This window comes from Podarcis filfolensis (assembly GCF_964270895.1).
Source record: "Podarcis filfolensis genome assembly, chromosome: 10".
NCBI classification, from domain to species: domain Eukaryota; kingdom Metazoa; phylum Chordata; class Lepidosauria; order Squamata; family Lacertidae; genus Podarcis; species Podarcis filfolensis.
Window position 1 is genome coordinate 27,487,414 of NC_139612.1, and position 20,700 is coordinate 27,508,113.

The 20,700-nt window shown below is 40.7% G+C and overlaps 1 protein-coding gene across 4 annotated transcripts in view; it reads left to right on the plus strand.

Annotated features, from left to right (window-relative positions):
- The window catches only part of ARID2 (AT-rich interaction domain 2), a 103,400-nt gene that overhangs the window by 48,278 nt on the left and 34,422 nt on the right, over nt 1–20,700 (plus strand). For all 4 annotated transcript variants that reach the window (XM_083574303.1, XM_083574301.1, XM_083574302.1 and 1 more), the window contains 3 exons: nt 16,898–17,031; nt 17,152–17,370; nt 20,377–20,444. In XM_083574303.1, coding sequence (XP_083430429.1) covers nt 16,898–17,031; nt 17,152–17,370; nt 20,377–20,444 — 421 coding nt within the window. The remainder of the gene's footprint in view (nt 1–16,897; nt 17,032–17,151; nt 17,371–20,376; nt 20,445–20,700) is intronic.

Consider the following 20,700-nt stretch of genomic DNA (forward strand, 5'->3'; position numbering starts at 1 on the left):
AGGAGCAGGAGGGTAACATAGGGGGAAGAAGCCCTAGGTAAGAAACAGGCTTGTAAACAGACAAAAAAGTTTTGTAGAAGTCCCTGTCAGTAATGGTATTTTGGCTTACTTGTAAAACCAAAGAAGGCAGTGTCCTGATTCTTCATCATCATCATATAATAAATCGGAATTCTGAAAATCTAGGCATGGGGTCCAAAAAATTCTGCACACCCAATCAAACATTAGGACTTTTCAGATTATCTCATCCAGTTAAGATATTTATGTAGCTCTTTCAATCTCATCTTGAAATGCGAGGCTCAGACAGGAGAATGTATAATGACAGATGGTTGGGAGTTCAAACTTTTTTGAGGAACACTGTATTTTTGTGGCATATGAGAAGGGACATACTTCAGTAAAATTGGATGTGTATGTGAACTGAAGGCTATAAGCACCTGCTCCCTTTTAGGTAGGTGATGTGTATTAAGTGTATTAAGTGAAACCAACTTGTATGCAAAAGTACATGTGTAAGCTGCAATGCATGCAAAATGCTCTGAGCAAAGAGAGAACACCAACCTGAAGCTCATTTTCATACTCTGCCTATACGCAATTTACAAACTTCGGCTTTATGTGAACTGGCTTCAAAGGACTAGCTAAATATTATCATGGGTATCCACCCTGTGATTCCTATCTGTAATTTTATTTTAAATGTTAATTTAAACACATTGTTAAGTCCTAAACACATTGCAAGCATCACTAATTTCTGTGAAATGTAAAGTATCTTTAAGGTTGTCAGCTTATGCAAGTTTACTTTAGAGGAAGCTGCATCGAATACAGTGGAAGGTACTTCTGAGTAACTACAGTGGTACCTCGGGTTAAGAACTTAATTCGTTCTGGAGGTCTGTTCTTAACCTGAAGCACCACTTTAGCTAATGGGGCCTCCTGCTGCCGCTACGCCGCCACTGCACAATATCTGTTCTCATCCTGAAGCAAAGTTCTTAACCCGAGGTAATATTTCTGGGTTAGCGGAGTCTGTAACCTGAAGCGTATGTAACCTGAAGCGTATGTAACCCGAGGTACCACTGTATATGATTGCACTGTTTGTCTTCTATTTGTACAGAGATAAATAGGCAAACAGAATGTGTGGGTGAAGGAGTGCAAAATTACAGTTTTCTAATGAACTTTTTTTGGTTCCTTTATAATATGACTTCTCCCCTTCACCGGGGGTGCAGCATTGCTGGAGGACATCCAGGACCTCCTGGTGACCCGGGAGTGGGCAGAGGGATGCTGCCCACGTCATTAGGGCTCACAGCTGTGTCATACCCCCCCCCCCGGCTGGCTGTTTAAACCAGGGCATGGCTGGGGTGCAGCCTCCATTCGCCTTGTCAGATCTCCCAGCCCACCCACCCTCTCTTCTATGCATTGCTTGACTTTGACCCTACTATGGACTAATGTCAGCCGCCTGGTTGTGGGGGCCAGGTAGGAATTTTCCCACTTGGCAAATTGGCACCAGCCATTTGGTTTTTGCCTACCTCTCAGCATTCGTCACAACTTTGTAAGGTTAGGCATTGGGTAAGCCTTGTTTATGGGAGAGAAGGTTGTTGCCTCCGCCTGCCCCTCCTCGTTAAGGGTATCCCGTTAGTTAAAGGGATCTGGCGGTGTGGTTCCTGTCCAAAGCCTGGGCGTGGGCTAGGGCCATGCCACGACCCCATCAGGGACCCTGGGGGTGCTCTTAATTGATGTATATTGTAGGGCTTCCCCTATTGGTGGTTGACCCTTTTGAGACTTCCTGCAGACAGGCAGGAGTCAGGATATAATCTGGCTTCACCCAAATGCCTAAGCCAAACTGCTCACATCTGTAACCAGTAAAGTTGTGGCCTAATCTATCCCATTAACCCAACATATTCATGTCTGTATGTTTATTTCTGAGGGGAACTGCGGGGCCCGGGGTCTCGCCACGCAAATGCTATCCCTGGGAACTGCTATGACAGGAGGCCTCAAGGTTAAGCAAAAATAGTTCATTTTTTCCCCTCCATCTGCCTTAAGGGACAAGATTACAAACCCTTTACTTTGACTTAGGGCTGAAGAGAACTTGGGAAGCCTCAGACAAAGAGGCAGAGAATGTTTTGGGCAAAAGAAAGGATCAAAGGACACAAATGCTGAGGAGGCATCATGAAAATGGGAAGTTCAACAGGACCTGCTTGAGGGCCTAAGAAGAGAAATGGAAGCTGGGGCAAGGGAAATATGGGAGGTACAGAAAGTTATCAAATGCATATTTTGTATCTTGACACATTAGGTAGGACTGATAAGATAGCAGACAGAGGCAAGATTCCCAAGAGAGTGGGGGAAGGAGGTGGCTTAAGAGACAGCACACTAGAAGAAATAGGTGCCAGGTGAAAAAAGAGGGAAAGGCAGCAGGAGTTGGCATTTTCTTGCCCTTCAGCTATATGAAAAATTTAAAACAGAGATTAGAAAAATGTTCCTTAAAACCCGCAGTGTATGGTCTCAGTTTGTCACCTGTTGTCAGCAAATGTGAAAATAAGCTCTAGTGAATTCAGTGAAACATATGTGTGTAAAAACATTCTGAGTGTTAGTGTATTTGGGCACACTTATTAAGTACTTGTGAAAAGCTTCATACAAATACCTTCTTTAAAATAACAAAGGCCAGGATAATACTGAACTGAAAAATTTGTGGTGGCTTACATAGCTTGCTGATGTGCTCGTATAATGTATGTGCTTATTAACTCTTGTCCCAAGGCATTTGTCATGTTTATGTAAATGAAATGGCTGCATGTATGAAGAGTTATGACATTATATGCTGTAGTCAGTTGATGTCCTAGTCCTCACTGCTGGATGAAGAACTCAAACTCGCAGCCTTGTTTCTGCACAATGTTGTAGTTAGCACATGTACATGTTAGTACCTGTAGTTAGTACATCAAAGCATTAGCAAAACAGTTTTTCTCTTATACCTATAGCCTTTTATTCTATGGAAAAGTTATGGTGTGGGTCAAATGTAAATAATACTTAATTTCTTATAATGGTTTTATTAAGGTTATTGTGCTTATATTATAGACTTGCTCATTGATAAGCTTAAAGAAATACGGGCATGTTGGCTTGAATCCCAAGGCATCTAGTGTATGTTGAAATGTGTTTTTACTTAAATGTGTTTTCTGCTGACTCCTCTATCTGCAGACCCCTATTCCATATCAGAAACCATTTCCATAAGTCTCCCAACCATGCAGATAGGCCATAGGATCAGGAAAATCCCATTCTGCAAATGGAACACCTTTCACAGTTCTTAGATCTAAGGTCATTGTAACGTACAACTAAGAGTGCTCTTTACTGGACCTTCTTTCCTTTCTCGGCGCTCTTAGTAATGGAAGAGCTCCATTATTTTAAATTAGACCAAAAGATGGAACTCTTGTACATAAACAAACTGTATTGTGCTTTTGAAAATTTATTGACAGTTGTGTCAAATTGCTGGTAAACACAGCTTAAATTTTGTGAGCATAGAAATGTTCTTGATTGCCCCTGAAAACCCTCTCTCCCTTTGTGGATTGTTAAAATGGCCTGGAGAGTTGTTAATCCCTTTATTATGTCACATGTGTGGCATATATTTTCAAATGTGTATATTTAGCAGGCACTATATATCACAGTTACCCCGGTTCAAGGAGTGTGTGAAGGGGATGACCCTCAACTCTTACGTTTTATTAAGTTCAATGTGCTTGTCTTAACCAAGCCAAGGTTTGGTGATGGTTAATATGTTTTATATTGTATTATGTAAGCAGACTTAGGAGAGCTGGACTCTGAAACAAGGGTGGCTAACCCATTCTGGCCAGGTGTAATGGGAGTTGTAGTACAATAACATTTGGAGGACCACAAATTAGCCAGTCCTGCCGTAAAATGTGTCCTAAAATAAGTAAATCCTTCACTCTTTGGAACAGCTATCCTGCAGGTGTATAGATCTGATGTGGGGGGGGGGGGAGGAATGGATCCCATGTACTAGTAGAACTTTTCTTCTGATGATTTCAGTGCCAGCCTCTGCCTTCAGAATTTTGTGGGAAACAGCATATCTTGGTCTGTGCATGTGTCACATTTTTACTTCCTGGCTATTGTGCAGGTAACCTAAAAATATTATTTATAAGTGAGTAAATCAATGAGGCACTCATTTTCACTAATTATGTTGTGAGTCCTAAACCCAGTCAGGATTAGAATTTGGCTCACTAGCCATTAGATTGTTCCAAATCAAGATTTTTAACCAGAAAGTAGCTGGTTATGAGAACTAGTTCACACACTCCTTGTTTGAGCCCCACGTTTGGTGAACTATTTCTGCATCGCAGGGGGCTGAACTAGGAACCTTGTGGTTCCTTCCACTCCTGTGATTTATGATCTTAGTGTAACATTATTGTTGCTTTTGTATGATAGGCCTTCATTGATGCTTTCTGATAACTGTTACTATGGATTTAAAACTAAAAGGGAAACTTTTTAAAGTCTTTAAAAAATCTAACTTAAATATTTAAAATATTGTACTTAATATCTAAAAATTGTATTTAAAATATTATACTGGATACTTTGAACATATATCTGTGTTTAGCTTCATTCCATAACTTCAGGGCAAAAGTGTCTTAATAATAAAGCAATAAAGGTTTTTTATTAGATAGTCAAGGCTGGCCCTACTATCAAGCAGAAGGATGTGGCTGTTTCAGAAGACAACTCCTAGGGAAAATGGACAGAACTGTGTGCCACATGAGTTGCCCAGCACCCCTTAAGGTAGCCTACTGACCTTGGCTATAACAGAGAATGCTGCCCTATCTCTTAGGCTGCACAAAAATTCAGCTTGCAGTGTCCTGGAGGCAAGCATTATCATGTCCTTTGCCTTAGGCAGCAAAAATGTTGAGCCAGCCCTGTTTATAGACTTCTGGTGGCCATTGTTTTGGAATTTGGATTTGGCAAGGAAGTCTTGCCCACTCCGGACTAGTCTCTGTGTGCTCTGCTCCACCAATCCAAGAATCTCATTCTCTCAAAACCTTCAGAAACTGGCACTTCCTGCAGTAGCATCACATAATATGTGTTCCTTTGCATTTGTGGTCCTGTATAAACTATTTGCAGCAAAAGCACCAGAGTCTTGTGGCACTAACACATTTATCATGACATAAGCTTCCACACTTTGCTTTTGTTTTTGCTGTGAGAGATTAACACAGCTACCCTTCTGGAAATGACTGTGTTTAAGTTTGATATATAGAAACATAAGCAAAGAAACCTGCCTTTCCTGAAAGGAATCGTAAGTCATGTTGACAAAGCCATTGTCTGAATAAAGTTTAGTTGATAGCAGGGAAGAAACAATGTTAATGTTTTCCTTTATAATATTTTTATTGGAGAAGTAAAAAATATGTTAAATAAGAATGTTTTAGTTTGTTTTTTCCCTGCCTTCAAAAGATGTCACTTTATTTAAAAAACTTGTATCCTGCTTTGTAGCCATTAAAAGACAGCTTATCAGTGGGATTGTTAATTCTCCCAGAAGTAGACAGCTAACTCACCAGCTCACAATCCATAGCTCAGTGTTTGGGTTTCCTGAGAAGAGGGGTGTTATCCCTACACATGCTGTACTTTTAAGAAACTTGTTTCAGTAGGCAGGAGGTAATCATAGATGGAGTTTAGGGCTTATGAGTGGCTGCAGCAGTTATGATGAAAGATTGGCCTCTCTTTTGCTACATCTGGCTAATTCATTTCAGTGAACAAAGAAAGTCAGAAACATGACTTTCATTTACAACTGTAATTGAAAGAAATATATTTCTATTCTTGACAGATCTGTCTTGGGAATAATACTTGTTGAAAAATCACCTTGCATGTATTTTGTATTTTACACGTTTTCCTCTTTTGCTTGAGGGTTGTTGTTTTTTCTCTTACGCTCTAGCAAAGTAGGTAATGTAGCAATTTTGTAATTTTTCCAGTAGAGAGCAGCCTTTTCTAAGATGTCTTTTTGACTTATTCTCACTTTGTTAAAGACTGAATGAATTCCGGTGTTTTTTATATGTTATGAACAATAAACAGAACTAAGTTACTTGCTTTTTAAAATGGTATGTATGAAAGTTGTAGTTTGATTGCTTTGTGTTATTCTATTTATACACCAGCAAAAACTTGCAAATTTCCCCAAATCTGGGAAAGTGATACTTGATTCATTTTTCAGTCATTTGTTTTGTTCTGCCATGTGGTACCAGAACAAAAGAACAGCACAACACGGAGATCTTTTCTTTATTCAGTATTGCATTATCGTAAACTCTTAATTTAGACAGTTTAAAAATTGATTGCTACTTAACATTTAAAGTCCTCCCCCACCCCCGTGCTCTGCCATTGTCATGATGAAAGAATCTGTTAAACTTGGACTCAGCTGCCCCCATATGCTTCATGCCAGTTCAGTGGTCTATGAAGAAACAAGAGATTGTCTTTCGTTCTCTCTCTCTCTCTCTCTCTCTCTCTCTCTCTCTCTCTCTCTCTCTTTTTGCTGTCACTGCTTCCAATAACCTTCACTGTAAATCAAACAAGTAATAACTTACATGTCACTCCATACTTCATAACCTGCTATACAATTCAGAAAATAGTACTATTGTCTAAATTAACTTATTATAGAAGATATATTAATGTACAACCGAGAAATAAGTTTGCAATTTATTTGCAATCATTTGGAATAGTAAGCATCAGGGTAACGTTCAGCCATATAACTCCTTTTCTTTATTGTAAGGAGTGTTTGTGTGTGTGTGTGTGTGTGTGTGTGCTTAGACTCCACACCCCACCTCAAATCTCTCCCAAGTCATTAAGATGCTACTGCTCTTTGCTTTTATTAAAGGCCTGGGACTCTGGTCAGAAACCTAATTTTGTCAGAGGACCACTGTGATAAGGAGGGGGAAAGTCCCATAGTTTGCCACCAAGTTTCATTGTCACAGATGCTGCTGCCCTGTATCATTCTCTTCTGTCTGGGGTTGACAATAGGGAGACCACATGACACACTACCCAAGGGCTGCCAATTGCTGATGCCTTAGCACCATAGTGTTACCAGTTTCTTTTCAAGTGCTCAGTGTAAGATAACCAGTTTTCTATCAAATCTGACCTAAATTCATATTAGATACAGTAGTTTCCCTTATGGAACTTGATTATTTGAATTTAATTTCAAATAGGTTGGCTTATCAACCAGCTTTTGATTCAGCAATAGTCATGAGTATCACAAGGAAAACAGAGTTGGATAGTGGAGATAGCAGCTTGGTTTAGAAGAGCTGCTTCTGCTCTCCCCATATGCTAAATGCAACACTTTTTTTCTATTGAAATGGTTCTAGTTTGAGCCAAAACATTTCTCCATCTCAGCATTCCCCCAAGTAGTATAGCGGTGTATTTCTTTTGGCTGCTTCTCATTGAGGCCATACTTTAAAACATTAAATTAAGTAGCTGCAGTATTATTTTGATTTGTTATGCTTGCATTGGACAGCTAACACTACTGCTAGTGTACATTCATTCTAAAAACCCTCTTTGTACATGTTTTCAGCCTTTATTGCACTAGTGATATCAAGAATGGAAATTCTCTGTTCTCTGGGCACAGATGTTTTAGCCACTCTGAGAATTAACAGATGAGATTTATAGGAAAGCTTTGTCCTATAGCTTGCATGCCATTAATAGCATCAGTGTTAAAATGAGTTTTCTACAAGACCAAGATTGTAGTACTCTGGGTTGTGCTATTCCATGGTTTTTAAACTATAAAGTCCTTCCTTTGGTTCTAAATCATAAAGTGCTTTATTGTATCCCATGCTATCCTAGCTCATGCCCCAGACACAATGGCAGAGGCTCTTACTTGAGAGTAAGAGAAGAAGCTTTATTTAAGCAGGATGCAGCAGCAGGCAAAAGCTGATTTAGTCCCAGAACTTCTACAAAAAGGATAGAAAAGGAACCAAGCTAGGGGCAAAGCCAGAATTCTAATCCAAGACCGTACGAGAGCAGCAAAGTTGTCCCAAGTTCTCATGCCCACCCTGTAGGCTTATAGCCAAGGTAGGACACACCCGTTAACTGAAAATAAGCCCTGCAAGAATATTTAGCTTACAGCCATGCACTCTGCTGGGGCAGGTATGTCTGTTCACTCTGAAGGTAACCAAACTGTTTCTGGCAGAGTCCCATGATAGAAAAAAAATTCAGCCTCGTTCTGCAAATAATTTCTATCTAATGTCTTTTTGAATTTTATCATACTTTAGCCTCCTAAAAGGTTTTTTTTTTTAAAAAAAAAAACCAACACCCTGCCCTCTTCCTAAAGAATTTTATATTCTTAGTTGCAGCAAAACTAAAGCCATCTCTGTGGCTTCAGGACCCTCAAACCTTTTTACAGTGCACAGTTTTTATTTCATTATGTTATTATTATTTTAAGTTTAATAAATTTTGGTCCATAGCAGTTGGGACCACTGTATACAATTGTGTTTTACAAAGAACAAGAAGACAGGTGACTGTCCTCAATTTAAACAATACATTGTATTTTTAAAATCCTAGAAAACAATTAGAATATGGAGCTAACCGCCACACACACACACACTTAGACCCTGTCCCATGTAAGATTGCACTCTAAACTGTGCTTGATTTTAATTATGGGCAAGCCAATTTTAATTAATGGAGCTATGAGTTAAAAACACACCTATTTATTTTTAGAGGATGATTTGTTTTTCTATATTGTAATACAGAATGAAATTGAAGAAGGTATTTTCTTCCAACAGAAAAGTGGAAAGCTGTAATTTAACCTTTAAAAAAGAGTTGTTTACTTTTTTCAGTATTCGAAAGGCATATACACTGAAGTTTTAAAATTATGAATATGTGTGTATAAAAGAATATAAATATGATAGACAGATAGTACTTTTTTCTAAAAGAAATGTTTAGGAGTACTCTCATTTTCCTACTCATATTGAAATATTGGCCTTCAATGAGGCTAAACTTCTTCCTAATTTCCTCTTCTCTGTGTGCATCCCCATACACCCTCATAATCTGCTTGGGGAACTGTCTGGAACAGATTTTGGGGGCCCACAAGAAGAAAGAAAAAGGAAATCCTGTTGTGTTAGTGGAATGCTGCTTGCACAGTGGTGGATACTACCCTAATGTTTTGAACCTGTCGATAACCTTAAACATATAAAAATGTGAATGCAGTCAATTAATGGAGTAGAAAGACAAATGAGAAATCTGCTCAAACATCACTTTGCAAAGCAAAAATTCAGAAATGTTGTAGCTTGTGGTAGAGTGTGGACTGTAGGGAAATCAATCACTGATGCTAACGCAGAGACAGCTAAAATACAGTTTCCTTAATGCCACAACATAAATGGGTAACTACTTCCACTGTAATCTAGTTTGGTTTTAGAAGCAGGATGTGTGCAGGAGCTTTTCATCGGAGGATTAGACACATATCACTTGCATTTTTTTAAAAAGGGGGGGATATAATAGATTTATGTGGCATATTTTATTTTACTGTACAGGATGCCTCTGTGTTTTATACAGAAAACACTGAACATTACATAGTGCTATAGTCAAATCTCTAAATCGGGGGTCGTCAACCTGGCGGGTGCCATGGCACTGGTAAAGGCTTCTATTCGTGCCCTTGTGCAGGTGCCCCAGACTCTGAGTTTCTTTTTTAAAAAAGACCCCAAAAGATGTATAAGATGTATTTGTTACTTTTTAAATTTACTTTAAAACTTCAATTTGCATTCTATTAGTGATGTGAGTTAGATTTAAAGTAATAGTTGTTTTTATTTTGTGTAATACTACTGCTTTATTTTTGTTTTTTAAATTGATTTATGGTTTTAGTTAACTTCTGTAGACCGCCTTGAGAGAGCTTTGACATGAAAACCAGTATATAAGTACTTCAAGTAAATAAGTAAATGGTTTGCCTTTTGATGATAAAAATGCTTGCACAAAACTCGCCCTCTGCTTTGGCTAAGCCAAAATTCAAAGTGGAAGGGGCAGAATTAGGAGGGCAAGGGCTTAATCCACCAGGAATGCTTGTAACACAAATGCAAAACGATTTTAAGTTTGCATTGGAGCTCAGCTGCTATTTCACTGAAGTTTAGGCGATGTTGTGTAGGCGATGTTCCTGTTAAATTGTGCCCCGAGCCAATAAATGAATAATAATAATAATAAATCATCAAGAATTACATTCTCTGTGCTGCACAACTGTAACATTCTCTGACCCCGCCGGAGGAAAGAGAGCTTTTAGCCACCTTTGGCAACCTTCCACCGAGGGAACAACAAGAAATAATTGATAGATTAGAAGTACTTAACCATCAGCTCATATATGTCCAGAAGAACGGAAAAGTCCTGCCCACTTCTCAGGATAACCATGCCAGCTTTTCGGAGTCGTGTTCTAAGGAAGCAGGAAGACTTCCACACCTCAGTCCAGCTCCTAAACCCATGCCTCCCCCACCTGTGGGCAAAGCCCATCAACGCTTGACAGACCCAGGTTTTGCCTCACAAGTTGGCCTTTCATCTCAACTCCTGATAAATTTTGACTCGCCCTCCAAGAGTCCCCCGCTGAAGAGTGTAATTCAGAGTCCCCTCCACCAAAACAATTCCTTACCATCTAATCCATCAATGCCGGAATTGGAGTCCTCATATTCTCCTGAGCGGCACAGACACGACATACAAACGGTATCTGTACGTCGAGCACCCCCAGTACCTTCGCTAGCATCAGGTCAGGGGAGCGTTCCACCTACATCAAAAAATGATCCGGATTTGACTGAAGACCCGGCCGGACATATAAATCAAATGGTTTCATTGGCGACCTTCAGACCTCGCGGTGGGGCAGTCTCTGCAAATCCTGTGGAGCCTCCTAATGAAGTGGCCACCCTTGGGTTAGCCAGCGGGAGACCCGCTCTGTTGTCCCAGTCTGAACACCCCACTACCAACTCCAAGATTAGGTACCTCCAGCAGGTGCCTGCCATGCAAAGTAAAATAACTGACTTTTTTGTGGGGTCTGCCCTGCCTCCAAAGGACCCACTTCTCTCCCCGAAATGACAGCGAATTGAACACAACAGGAACTCCCCCCTATCAGTCCTCAGCTGGAACATTGCGGGCTGGAGGGGAAAAAAACATGAGCCAGAATTCTTGGAGTATATCAATCGGTTTCATATCATTTTGTTCCAAGAATCGTGGGAAGTAGAAAAAATTGTGCTAAATGGCTTTGAGCTTCTAGAACTCCCTGCCTGCCCCTCCCTGAAAGGAGGCCGCCCTAAAGGGGGCCTAATAATAGGCATCTCCCTCAACCTACATTCCAAATTTACTCTAGTACAGGCCTTGCCTCCCTACGCCCTTACCGGGCTGATTGCGGGGGAAAAGATCTCGCTCCTAGTTACAAATGTTTACTTGCCACCTGGGGGTTCTTCCCTTGAACTGGGCTCTAAATGGGGCTCGCTAGAAGAGCATTTGCTTTCATGCTATGTTAAGTTTCCTAACACCCCGGCCATAATTGGTGGTGATTTTAATGCCCGTACGGCAGCAAATTGGGACTCGTTGACCAAAGCCAAATGGTGGGTTACCCCAAACCTTGATAATTATGACCTGGAACACATCATGAAGAGAACTTCTAAGGACCACAGAGTAAACGAGGCTGGAGTACTCCTCTATCAAATGGCCATCCGTTTGAATTTGGTCCCCTTAAATGGCACATGCCTCCCCGATATTCCAGGGGATTTCACCCACCTGAGCGTTAAATCAAACAGCGTCCTCGATTACCTGTTGGTCTCTAGGGATCTATTTAAGTGTATTTCCACTTTTAAGATCGAGAATGTACAATTTAGTGATCACCTTCCCCTTGTTGCTAAGCTTTCCCTGAACTGGCAGCCGGAGGCTCATAGACATGCGACTCAGATGGTAACCAACGAATCTTTTCAAGTAAGAGGAATCAAATGGTCGGAGACACAGGCTCAAAAGTACCTGGAATTCTTTCAAAAAGAAATCCTCGGGCCCTATCCCAACATAGGCTCTGCCTCAGACGAGCATAGCATAGTATTGAAGCGCTTCTACCATCATATGACTGATCTTACGTCCTTCTTCAGGTTACCACCCAAAAATTTAAATCGAAACGAGTATACTCACGGTGCTCCCTGGTATAATTCTCAGTGCAAACAAGCAAGACAGCGCCTCCGTGCTATATATAATGCATACAAGACCTCTGATGCATCTACTCTGCCAGCTAGCTATGCACAAGCCAAGCAAGTTTACAAACGCACGCAGATAATTGCCAAGCGTGAGTGGCAACATAATCGTTGGCAGGCTCTGATTACTGCTTCAAAACCACACAGATCCAGGGAATTCTGGTCTTTGATTAACAGAAGGGGGAGGAATTCCCCAAGGACAGTCATCTCTGCACCGACATGGGAACGGTTCCTGAAGAAATGCTTCTCACAGGCAGATGCTCCCTCCGACCATCTGATGCACCTGTTTACCCACCTACCTATTTGGCCTCCCACCGATCCTGATGAAATAGCCAAGTTAATAGCTCAGCTGAAACCGGGCAAAGCCCCTGGGCCCGACCTGATCCCTGCTGAAGCCATCAAACTACACCCACAATGGTGGGCCGGCATCTTGGCCAAAACCTTCGATGCAATCAACGCTTCCGGTCTCATCCCCAAAACATGGAAGGAGGCCATTATTGTACCAATTCATAAAAAAGGTTCTCCAACGGAGCCGGAAAACTACCGTAACATCAGCCTCCTTTCGATTATAGGGAAAATTTATGCCAGCTTTTTGATGACTAAATTATTGCGATGGGTAGATGAGACTAACCAGATTGGCCATGAACAAGCAGGGTTCAGAACTAAACGCTCTACAACCGATCATGCGATAGTTCTTTATCATCTGGCACGGAAGTACTCCTCCCCCCCCCGGGGCTACCTCTGTGCTGCCTTCTTAGATCTAAAGGCAGCCTTTGACAGCGTTCCTAGAAATATTCTTTGGGAGAAACTTGCGAAACAGGGCATTGATAGAAGACTCTTATGGCTCATAAGCCAGCTCCACGAAGGTACCCTTGCCAGAGTGAGATTCACTCCAGCGGGCGACCTTACAAACTCAATACCAATAAACAAGGGAGTGCGCCAAGGATGTATATTGGCTCCCTGCCTATTCAACCTATTCATCAGCGACATGCGAGCACCCCTAGTCAACTCATCTCCAAGTACACACGCGCCTAGACTAGCGGATTACCGCTGCCCACTCCTTTTATATGCGGACGACGCGGTAATTCTATCCTATACACGTGTTGGACTAACCAGAGCTCTGAAGATCTTTGCCACGTATTGTCAACTCAATCAATTAACCATCAACCATGCCAAGTCCAAGATCCTGATCTTCTCCAGAAGCCGGAGATTATACAAATGGAAGCTTGGTGGGGCAAAAATAGAGCAAGTCCTAAAATTTCAATACCTAGGAGTCATTTTTCAATACAATTTGGGGTGGAAAGCTCACATTCAACACCTACTTAATAAGGCCAAAACCTTGTCATATGCGCTCCTCCGATTCTTCTTTTCGGACGGAGCTTTGCATGTTCCCTCGGCCCTAAAGGTGTTCAAGGCAAAAGTGGTTGCCGTGCTTGCTTATGCTGCCCCGCTCTGGGCCGTGATGACAGATCTTGCTCCCCTTGAGACTCTGCAAAGCCAATTCCTACGTCGGCTCCTAATGCTCCCCCTGTGCGTAAGCAACGCAGCCATGCGACTAGAATTGAAGGTCGCATCCCTAGAAACTTGCCTGTGGAAGCAAGTCTTCAATTACTGGTTATCATTGTGGCATAGATTACCAAACCATTACCTTGCCCAATGCTTATGGCGAGATGAATTCTCCAGCCTTTGGACTAGCAGAATTCATGCCAAACTCCTGAGTTATGGAATCTCTCCCTCAGATTCCCTAAAACTAGACCAAATCACTGCTCAGAGACTGATCCGCCAAAGACTGGATGACATCGATTTACAGCGAAATTATACGCTGGGGGGAGGTGTTTGTTCGCCCCAGAACATTGGTATCACTTTAACTTACTGCGTTCCATCATACCTCTCCTCCCTTTCGACTGCTGCACATAGACTGGCCTTCACCAAAGCGAGGTTTAACGTTTTTCCCTCCAATGTCCTGAGACATAGGTTCTCAAAGGGTCAAGCCCCCGCCGTGTGCGAATGTGATAAGGTGTCGCCGGAGTCGCTCCAGCACATTATGTTCACTTGCCCCTTGTTTAATGTGCTACGGGCAAATTTGTTGGGATCAATCATACAGAAACTAGAGGGTACCCCACCAAAATTCCACCTTGCCCAAATCTTGCAGGACAAGGATACCCACACGACCCTGAAGGTGGCTAGGTTCCTAGTTGCTGTCCTTTCCCAAAAGCGACGCCAAGGAGCTCTACAAGCTAATTAAGGCGTAGTATGCCTTTCCATTTTATAGTATTTTATTGTTATAGTAGTGTTTTAGCGATTGCTTTTTTTTCCCTCCTTACGGCACAAGCTGTTATTTATGTGTTGTTTTTACCTGTATGGGCCTATGGCCGTAATAAATGATATTCTATTCTATTAACATGCTCCATGTCTTTTGTGTGTTGTGAAACCATAACTGTTGCAAAAAGTAGCTGTAAGACTTTTGACTAGACTGCGTTGGAGATATCTCATGATGCCAGTTTTGAAAATGTGCACCATAGATTTTCCCTGTAATTTGTGTAGTTCCTCAAACCAGTACTGACACCAGCCTAATGTTCTCCAGATGTTTTGGGCTACAACTTCCAGCAGTCGTAGCCAGTGCAGCCTTTGGGGAAGGCTGGCCTAGCCAGCGCATCAGCGGGTTTCGGAAGTCTTGATTTAACAATCTGGGCCCAGAATGACATCTCACATTATCTGGCATCTTCAGAGAGTCCTTACTTGGTTCATGGAAGCAGAATGAGAGCAGTTAGATCTTAGATCTTCTCTGTGTGGCTTCCCCTACCCCCACCCCTTTTTTTAGTTTCCAGAGAAGTGCACCTGCCAACTCCTTTACGAGCTTTGGCAAATTAGCCAAGACTTCCCTTTCTAGAAAGGCTTTTGAGTTTGAATTGTTGTTTCTGCTATAGAAAGGCCTTTGTATAGTTTTTTGTTTTGTTTTTTTAATATCCTTGCTCTCCATTTTGTGCTTAGTATGTTTGAATTCTTGTTTTAAGTGGTTCAGTTGCTGCCCCCCCCCTTTTTTCTTTTGTATGCTGCTGCAGGTGTATTCTCACTCGGTTGAGGACTGTTGGATAGAACTATAAAATAGAAAAAAATACAATACATATATTCACTGTCTGGAAACAGGATAAGGGGATGCTAATGTTTCTACCTATTTGTAATTGTATATATGACTCAGGAACATATTACTCCCTTTGCTTAAACAGAGCAAGGTTGAGTTGAGTGGGATTCTGGCTAGACCAGAAATAGTTATTAAAAGAGCACACTTTTTAGCAAGGAAAGTTCTGAAGGTGTCCAATATACTTCTTTCTCTGATGGTAAGGATGTTTGGTCTTCCTCGATGGAAGTCCCCATAGACCACTCTGAGTGTGAATGGGAGACAAGTTGAATTAATCTGTAAAATAAATGTTTTTTGTTCATTAAATATATTTGCCACAACTATGAAATCACCACTTTGAAAACATTTTTGTAAAAGTTTATATTTGTACAAGTGGAAAATAATACTCTTAAAATGTACTCTGCATGTTGCTGTTCTTAAAGCTAGAATGTGGTAACTTTTTGGTGGGAATAGTTCTCTAGAAGCTCATTTTACAAGTGTTAAGAGTCTGTGCTTCATCTCACTGGGCATAATTAAAAGGCCCTTGCCTTAGAAAGTCCTTGGGCCCCAAGAGACTACTTTTCCTTGAGAGAGACTGAGTCCACCTTTTTGATCCTAAGAGCCCGATCCTATTCATATTTACTTGGAAGTAATTCCCACTGAGTTTAGTTGGGTGGGGTGTCATTGTCTACATAGGGTTGCTGACTAAAAGTCTTCCACAAACTCTGAAATCCCTTTCTTGGGCAAAGTCTTTCTCTGAACCACTGGGAGTGTAAATATAGTGATCCAATTCAGACATCTCATCCAAGTCCTCTAAAGTACAGGTGGGGATCCTCGGACTCACAGGTCAGTCTTTGCCCATGAGGCCATTTTCCCCCAACCACACTCACATGTCAATCAGTTGACATCTCAGGTTGACATCAGCAGTGGTGGGGTTCAATCCAGCTGGGTGCTGCTTTGCCTTCGCATTCCCTTCAGTGAAGAATGGAGCTTTGATTTATTGCTAAATCTTCAAACATTGATTTTGATGGTCATCTGAGCTAATCCTTGCTTTTGTGCTGACTGGGTTTGCTTGGCAATGTTTTGAAATGTCTTACATTAAGTAGGGCACTGATCTTGGTCACCCTTCTAGATGTTGGTGTGAAGTAATATCAAACAAAGCAATGGGGGTAGTGATCAACACTGAAGATTTTGTTCAAGTCTGTAACTAATTCTGTTGACCCTGAATGGCAGCACCTGAATTAGGCTTGTGGGTATCAGCAAGCTGCAAAAAATACACTCAGTTTTTCAGTTGTAGGTGTATCTAGTAGAACTGCTGTAATGTACATTTAGTGTTTGTGGTGGTGGGTTCGTTTATTTTCAAAAGTTTAATAGTAAGTTTGAAGGTCTGCAATGCAGTTAAAATATAATGCTATAGAATAACCTATATAAAATACAATTATGGATGTTTTGGAATATGATTGTGCCCTTCAAATCAGAACTTAATAGTCTGGATCTATGGTGTGTTCTATTTATTTAAGAAGTCCTCAATTTATTAAGTTTCACTGAGCTGCTAAATTAAAGCAATTTACAGTTTTTTAGCATTGTATGATTGTACAGTATGAAGTTCTACATAGTGAAAAATCCTTGCTCTTTATTTCAGTTATCTAGAAAAGTACGAGAAAGTACATCACTTTGGAGAGGATGATGATGAGGTACAACCAGGCAATCCAAAGCCTCAACTTCCTATAGGTGCAATTCCATCTTCCTATAATTACCAGCAGCACAGCGTGTCAGGTAAATTTTGACAAATTAGTCGATGGTAGCGCCATTTGTCCTTGATTTCTGTTGGACAAATGGCACAAAAAGCCTACAGGTGCATTGTTGCTAATGATGTATTTTTGCCTTTATAAATAGATTTTCTTCGACAAAGTTATGGGCTATCTATGGACTTTAATTCGCCAAATGACTATAGTAAATTGGTGCTTTCTCTGTTATCTGGACTCCCAAATGAAGTGGACTTTGCTATTAATGTGTGCACTCTTCTATCAAATGAAAGCAAACACGTTATGCAGCTTGACAAGGACCCCAAAATCATCACTTTGCTGCTTGCTAACGCTGGGGTATTTGATGACAGTAAGTTTCTACTTTGAATAATCCTTTGATGAGCAAGTGTACTACTATGCAGCAGAGTTGTTTCCTTGTTCCTCTTTTCCTTCTGCATGCTCTGTCTTTTCCCATCTTCTATCCTACCTGTTTCATAATCCTACAAAAGAAGAGTCCTGTTGAATCAGACTGATGATTCAGCATCCTGCTTTCAGCACTGGCCAACCAGATGTTTCTGGGATGCCTACAAAAGTCTGTGAAGGCAGCAGTCTTTAACATCACTGCGTCTCTTCCCAGCCACTGACATTCAGAGGAATCCCAGCCATGCATCTGTACATTCCATTTAGCTACCATGACTAAGTCTGTTGATAGATCTGTGCACATCCTTGATTGTCTATAGCGCTATTATTCTAGAGGATATTTCCTTTTCAGTCTCTTTCCTAATGGTTCCCAACATAGAATTTTCTTTCTTTCCTCAGCCTTAAACAAATAGTTACTACATTTCTGAGAAAGGGTGCACAAGACAGGGCTATTAATAGCAGCCTAATACGTAGAAACAATATTCCAATAATTTCATCTATGAACCAACCCCTGAACTGAGGGGATATTTTGGATTGGTACTTGACCCTAAAGTTCTCGCAAGTCACTGGTGAGATGATGCACTAAAGTTAAAATGACGCTGATTCTATTACCTCCAGTAAGCTGACCCACTTTTTGTCCAGTAGTTCTGTATCCTGCAGTGTTCTTCTGCTGAGATCCTTCCGGTCTCATTGCTTCTATAGCACACTTGTGCAAGTTTTTGTAACTTTCTTTTCTTTCTTTAATATTTCACAATAGTTTGAATTTCAAACAAGTTTCAGTATTTCAAGCATCTCTTGTGTTTCCTTGAAATGGTTAATCATGTCTTGCTTTGTTAGTCTAGAGTAGAACAAGGATCGTGGCCAAATATGTGTTTATGAAGATTGGAATAAACAAACTGATGGGGTTTTGGGGAGAGCGGGGTTATTTGTTTCTTGCAGCCAGAGATTTAGGTGAGAATAATTGCTGAAGAGATGTGCTTTTGAACCACTGGTAAAAGGACATGTATGCAGCCACTGGCCACATTTGGATATCATACTAAACCATAGGTTAATGTAGGATGCATGAGCTGCAGCAAGCCTTGGGCTGTTGCCCTTCTCCCTGCTTCTGATTTGGCTACAAAGAGGAATTGGGAAACTTCCACATCCAGGTTAGATTTGCTGCTGCTTGTTGTCTTCAGACTACACAAACTTTGATTATGGATAATGCTTCATGAATTATGAAGCTGGCTTGTTTTGTTTAAACAAACTATAGTTAGCATTAACTGCTGCACCCGAAGGAGAAGAGACTGGGAAGAGACTGCATTGTTGCAGAAGAGGAAAAAGGACTGGAGTCTTACTAAGCTATGGTTGAGTGTGACATCTGAATACAGCCATTATATTTATTGAAACTGACAGAATTTGATGTTGAACTCCTGCCATAAAGGCCAATTTGGATTAAATCAGAGAGTCTGCAGCTGGCCAGCTTCCAGCTGAAGACAGAACTAAACTTCCTGTGTAAAATTTTACTCTGGTACCTAGAGAAATGTGTGTTTCAACATAGCTGTATAACATTGTTATCACTCCAAAAAGAGAGCATAGGAGATGCATTTTTGGGGGGGGGTCACATCTGCCTTAAAAAAATATTCCATATTGCGGGCATATTCCAGAGAGTAGATTTTAGGTTTTGAATTCTATGCAGCTGCTTGTTATCAAACTTTGATCAGCATTGCATGTAAGTCAGTTGTCCAGATCCTAAAAATCAAGTATTTAGACTTGAAGAGTGCAGTCTAAAGGCTCAGGTATGCAGAGATTTCCCATTCTCTGTAATAAAGGAAACTACTCCATTCACACATGTCAGTTTCTTGTGCACATAGAACATTCCTTTGTTCAGAGAATAGGATGAGCCTTGGAACTAACCACATCAATTCCTGTGAACCTTTTAGGGTTTAGCCCAGGGGTAGTCAACCTTTTTATACCTACCGCCCACTAATGCATCTTTCTTTATGGTAAAATTCTTTACCACCCACCAGTGCTCGATGGAAGGAGGATTCAGCTTGTGCCGTAGAACCCCCTACCGCCCACCTAGAATCCTAAAACACCCATTAGTGGGCGGTAGGGACCAGGTTGACATTCTCTAGTTTAGCTAATACTCTTTTTAAACTTAGAAAGGAACCAGAATGCCTAAAATAGCATTTCTTTACATACACTGTAGGATCTGAATGTGGACAGATTTCTGGGTGTCTGCATTTCCACTTGGGTTTTTTTAAGTAGGTTTCTAGGCAGGCTGGAAACTGTAGACAGAGGACACCAACATGCAGGGAATTGTGTGCACCTAAGAAATATGTGGCTTGAAGTTATCCCTTTCTTGCCATGCTAGTTTCTTTCAAGAAAATTCTACTTTGTGCAAGAACTCCAATATGAGATTCAGATCAAAGCAAGCAAAATGAACAGCTTTATGCAACTAAGCAAGTTTCTTTGAATGTTATTTGCATAATGTTTTTAAGCACAACATTTGAATTTTCATAACGCAGAGTTTACTTCTTCAGCATAGATTTTTCACTCATTTTTTCTTCTTCCTGGCTTGTTTAGCCTGTGGCATAATTATAGCAGGTAGTTCCTTTATTATTCAGGATTGATAAAAGAACTCCCCCCCCCCCATTCTACTTAACAGCAGTCCAATTCATGCAGCTTTAGATGAGTTGATATAATGGGCTATTGCCCTTCAAAAGAAAGCACTCTTCTCCATGTTGTAAATACCCCACTCCGAGCAGAAGACATAACTCAAAACAATTTTTAAAAAATATTTATGCTACTTCTAATAAACTGTAATATTGGTACTAGAAAAGTATATTGCAACTGAATGAGATTGGCTGGCCACAATACCGCAAAATTACACTGTTTTCAAATTATCTACAGTATTGTCACAGCTGTTTATGGACAATTTTTAATTGTAACTTTAATGCTTTTTAACTCATAGCTTTAGGTTCATTTTCTACTGTGTTTGGTGAAGAATGGAAGGAGAAAACGGATAGAGATTTTGTTAAGGTAATTTTTAAAAATATAGTTTTAAAAACAGCATGTCAAAAAAAATGTGTGATAGAGCCTTACGGTTCAACAGTGCAGCTTAAACATTGTGCTTAAATACTAGTGACAAAGCTAGACTAAAGAGAAGAAGGGAATTTTATTTAGAGTGGATCAGATAAAGAGCTCTCAGGTATTTCAAATAAATAGGTAGGTGCAGGGATAGATTGAAAGCTTCCTTCTCCACAGTAGGTGCTGCTGGAGGTAATAATACAGTGAC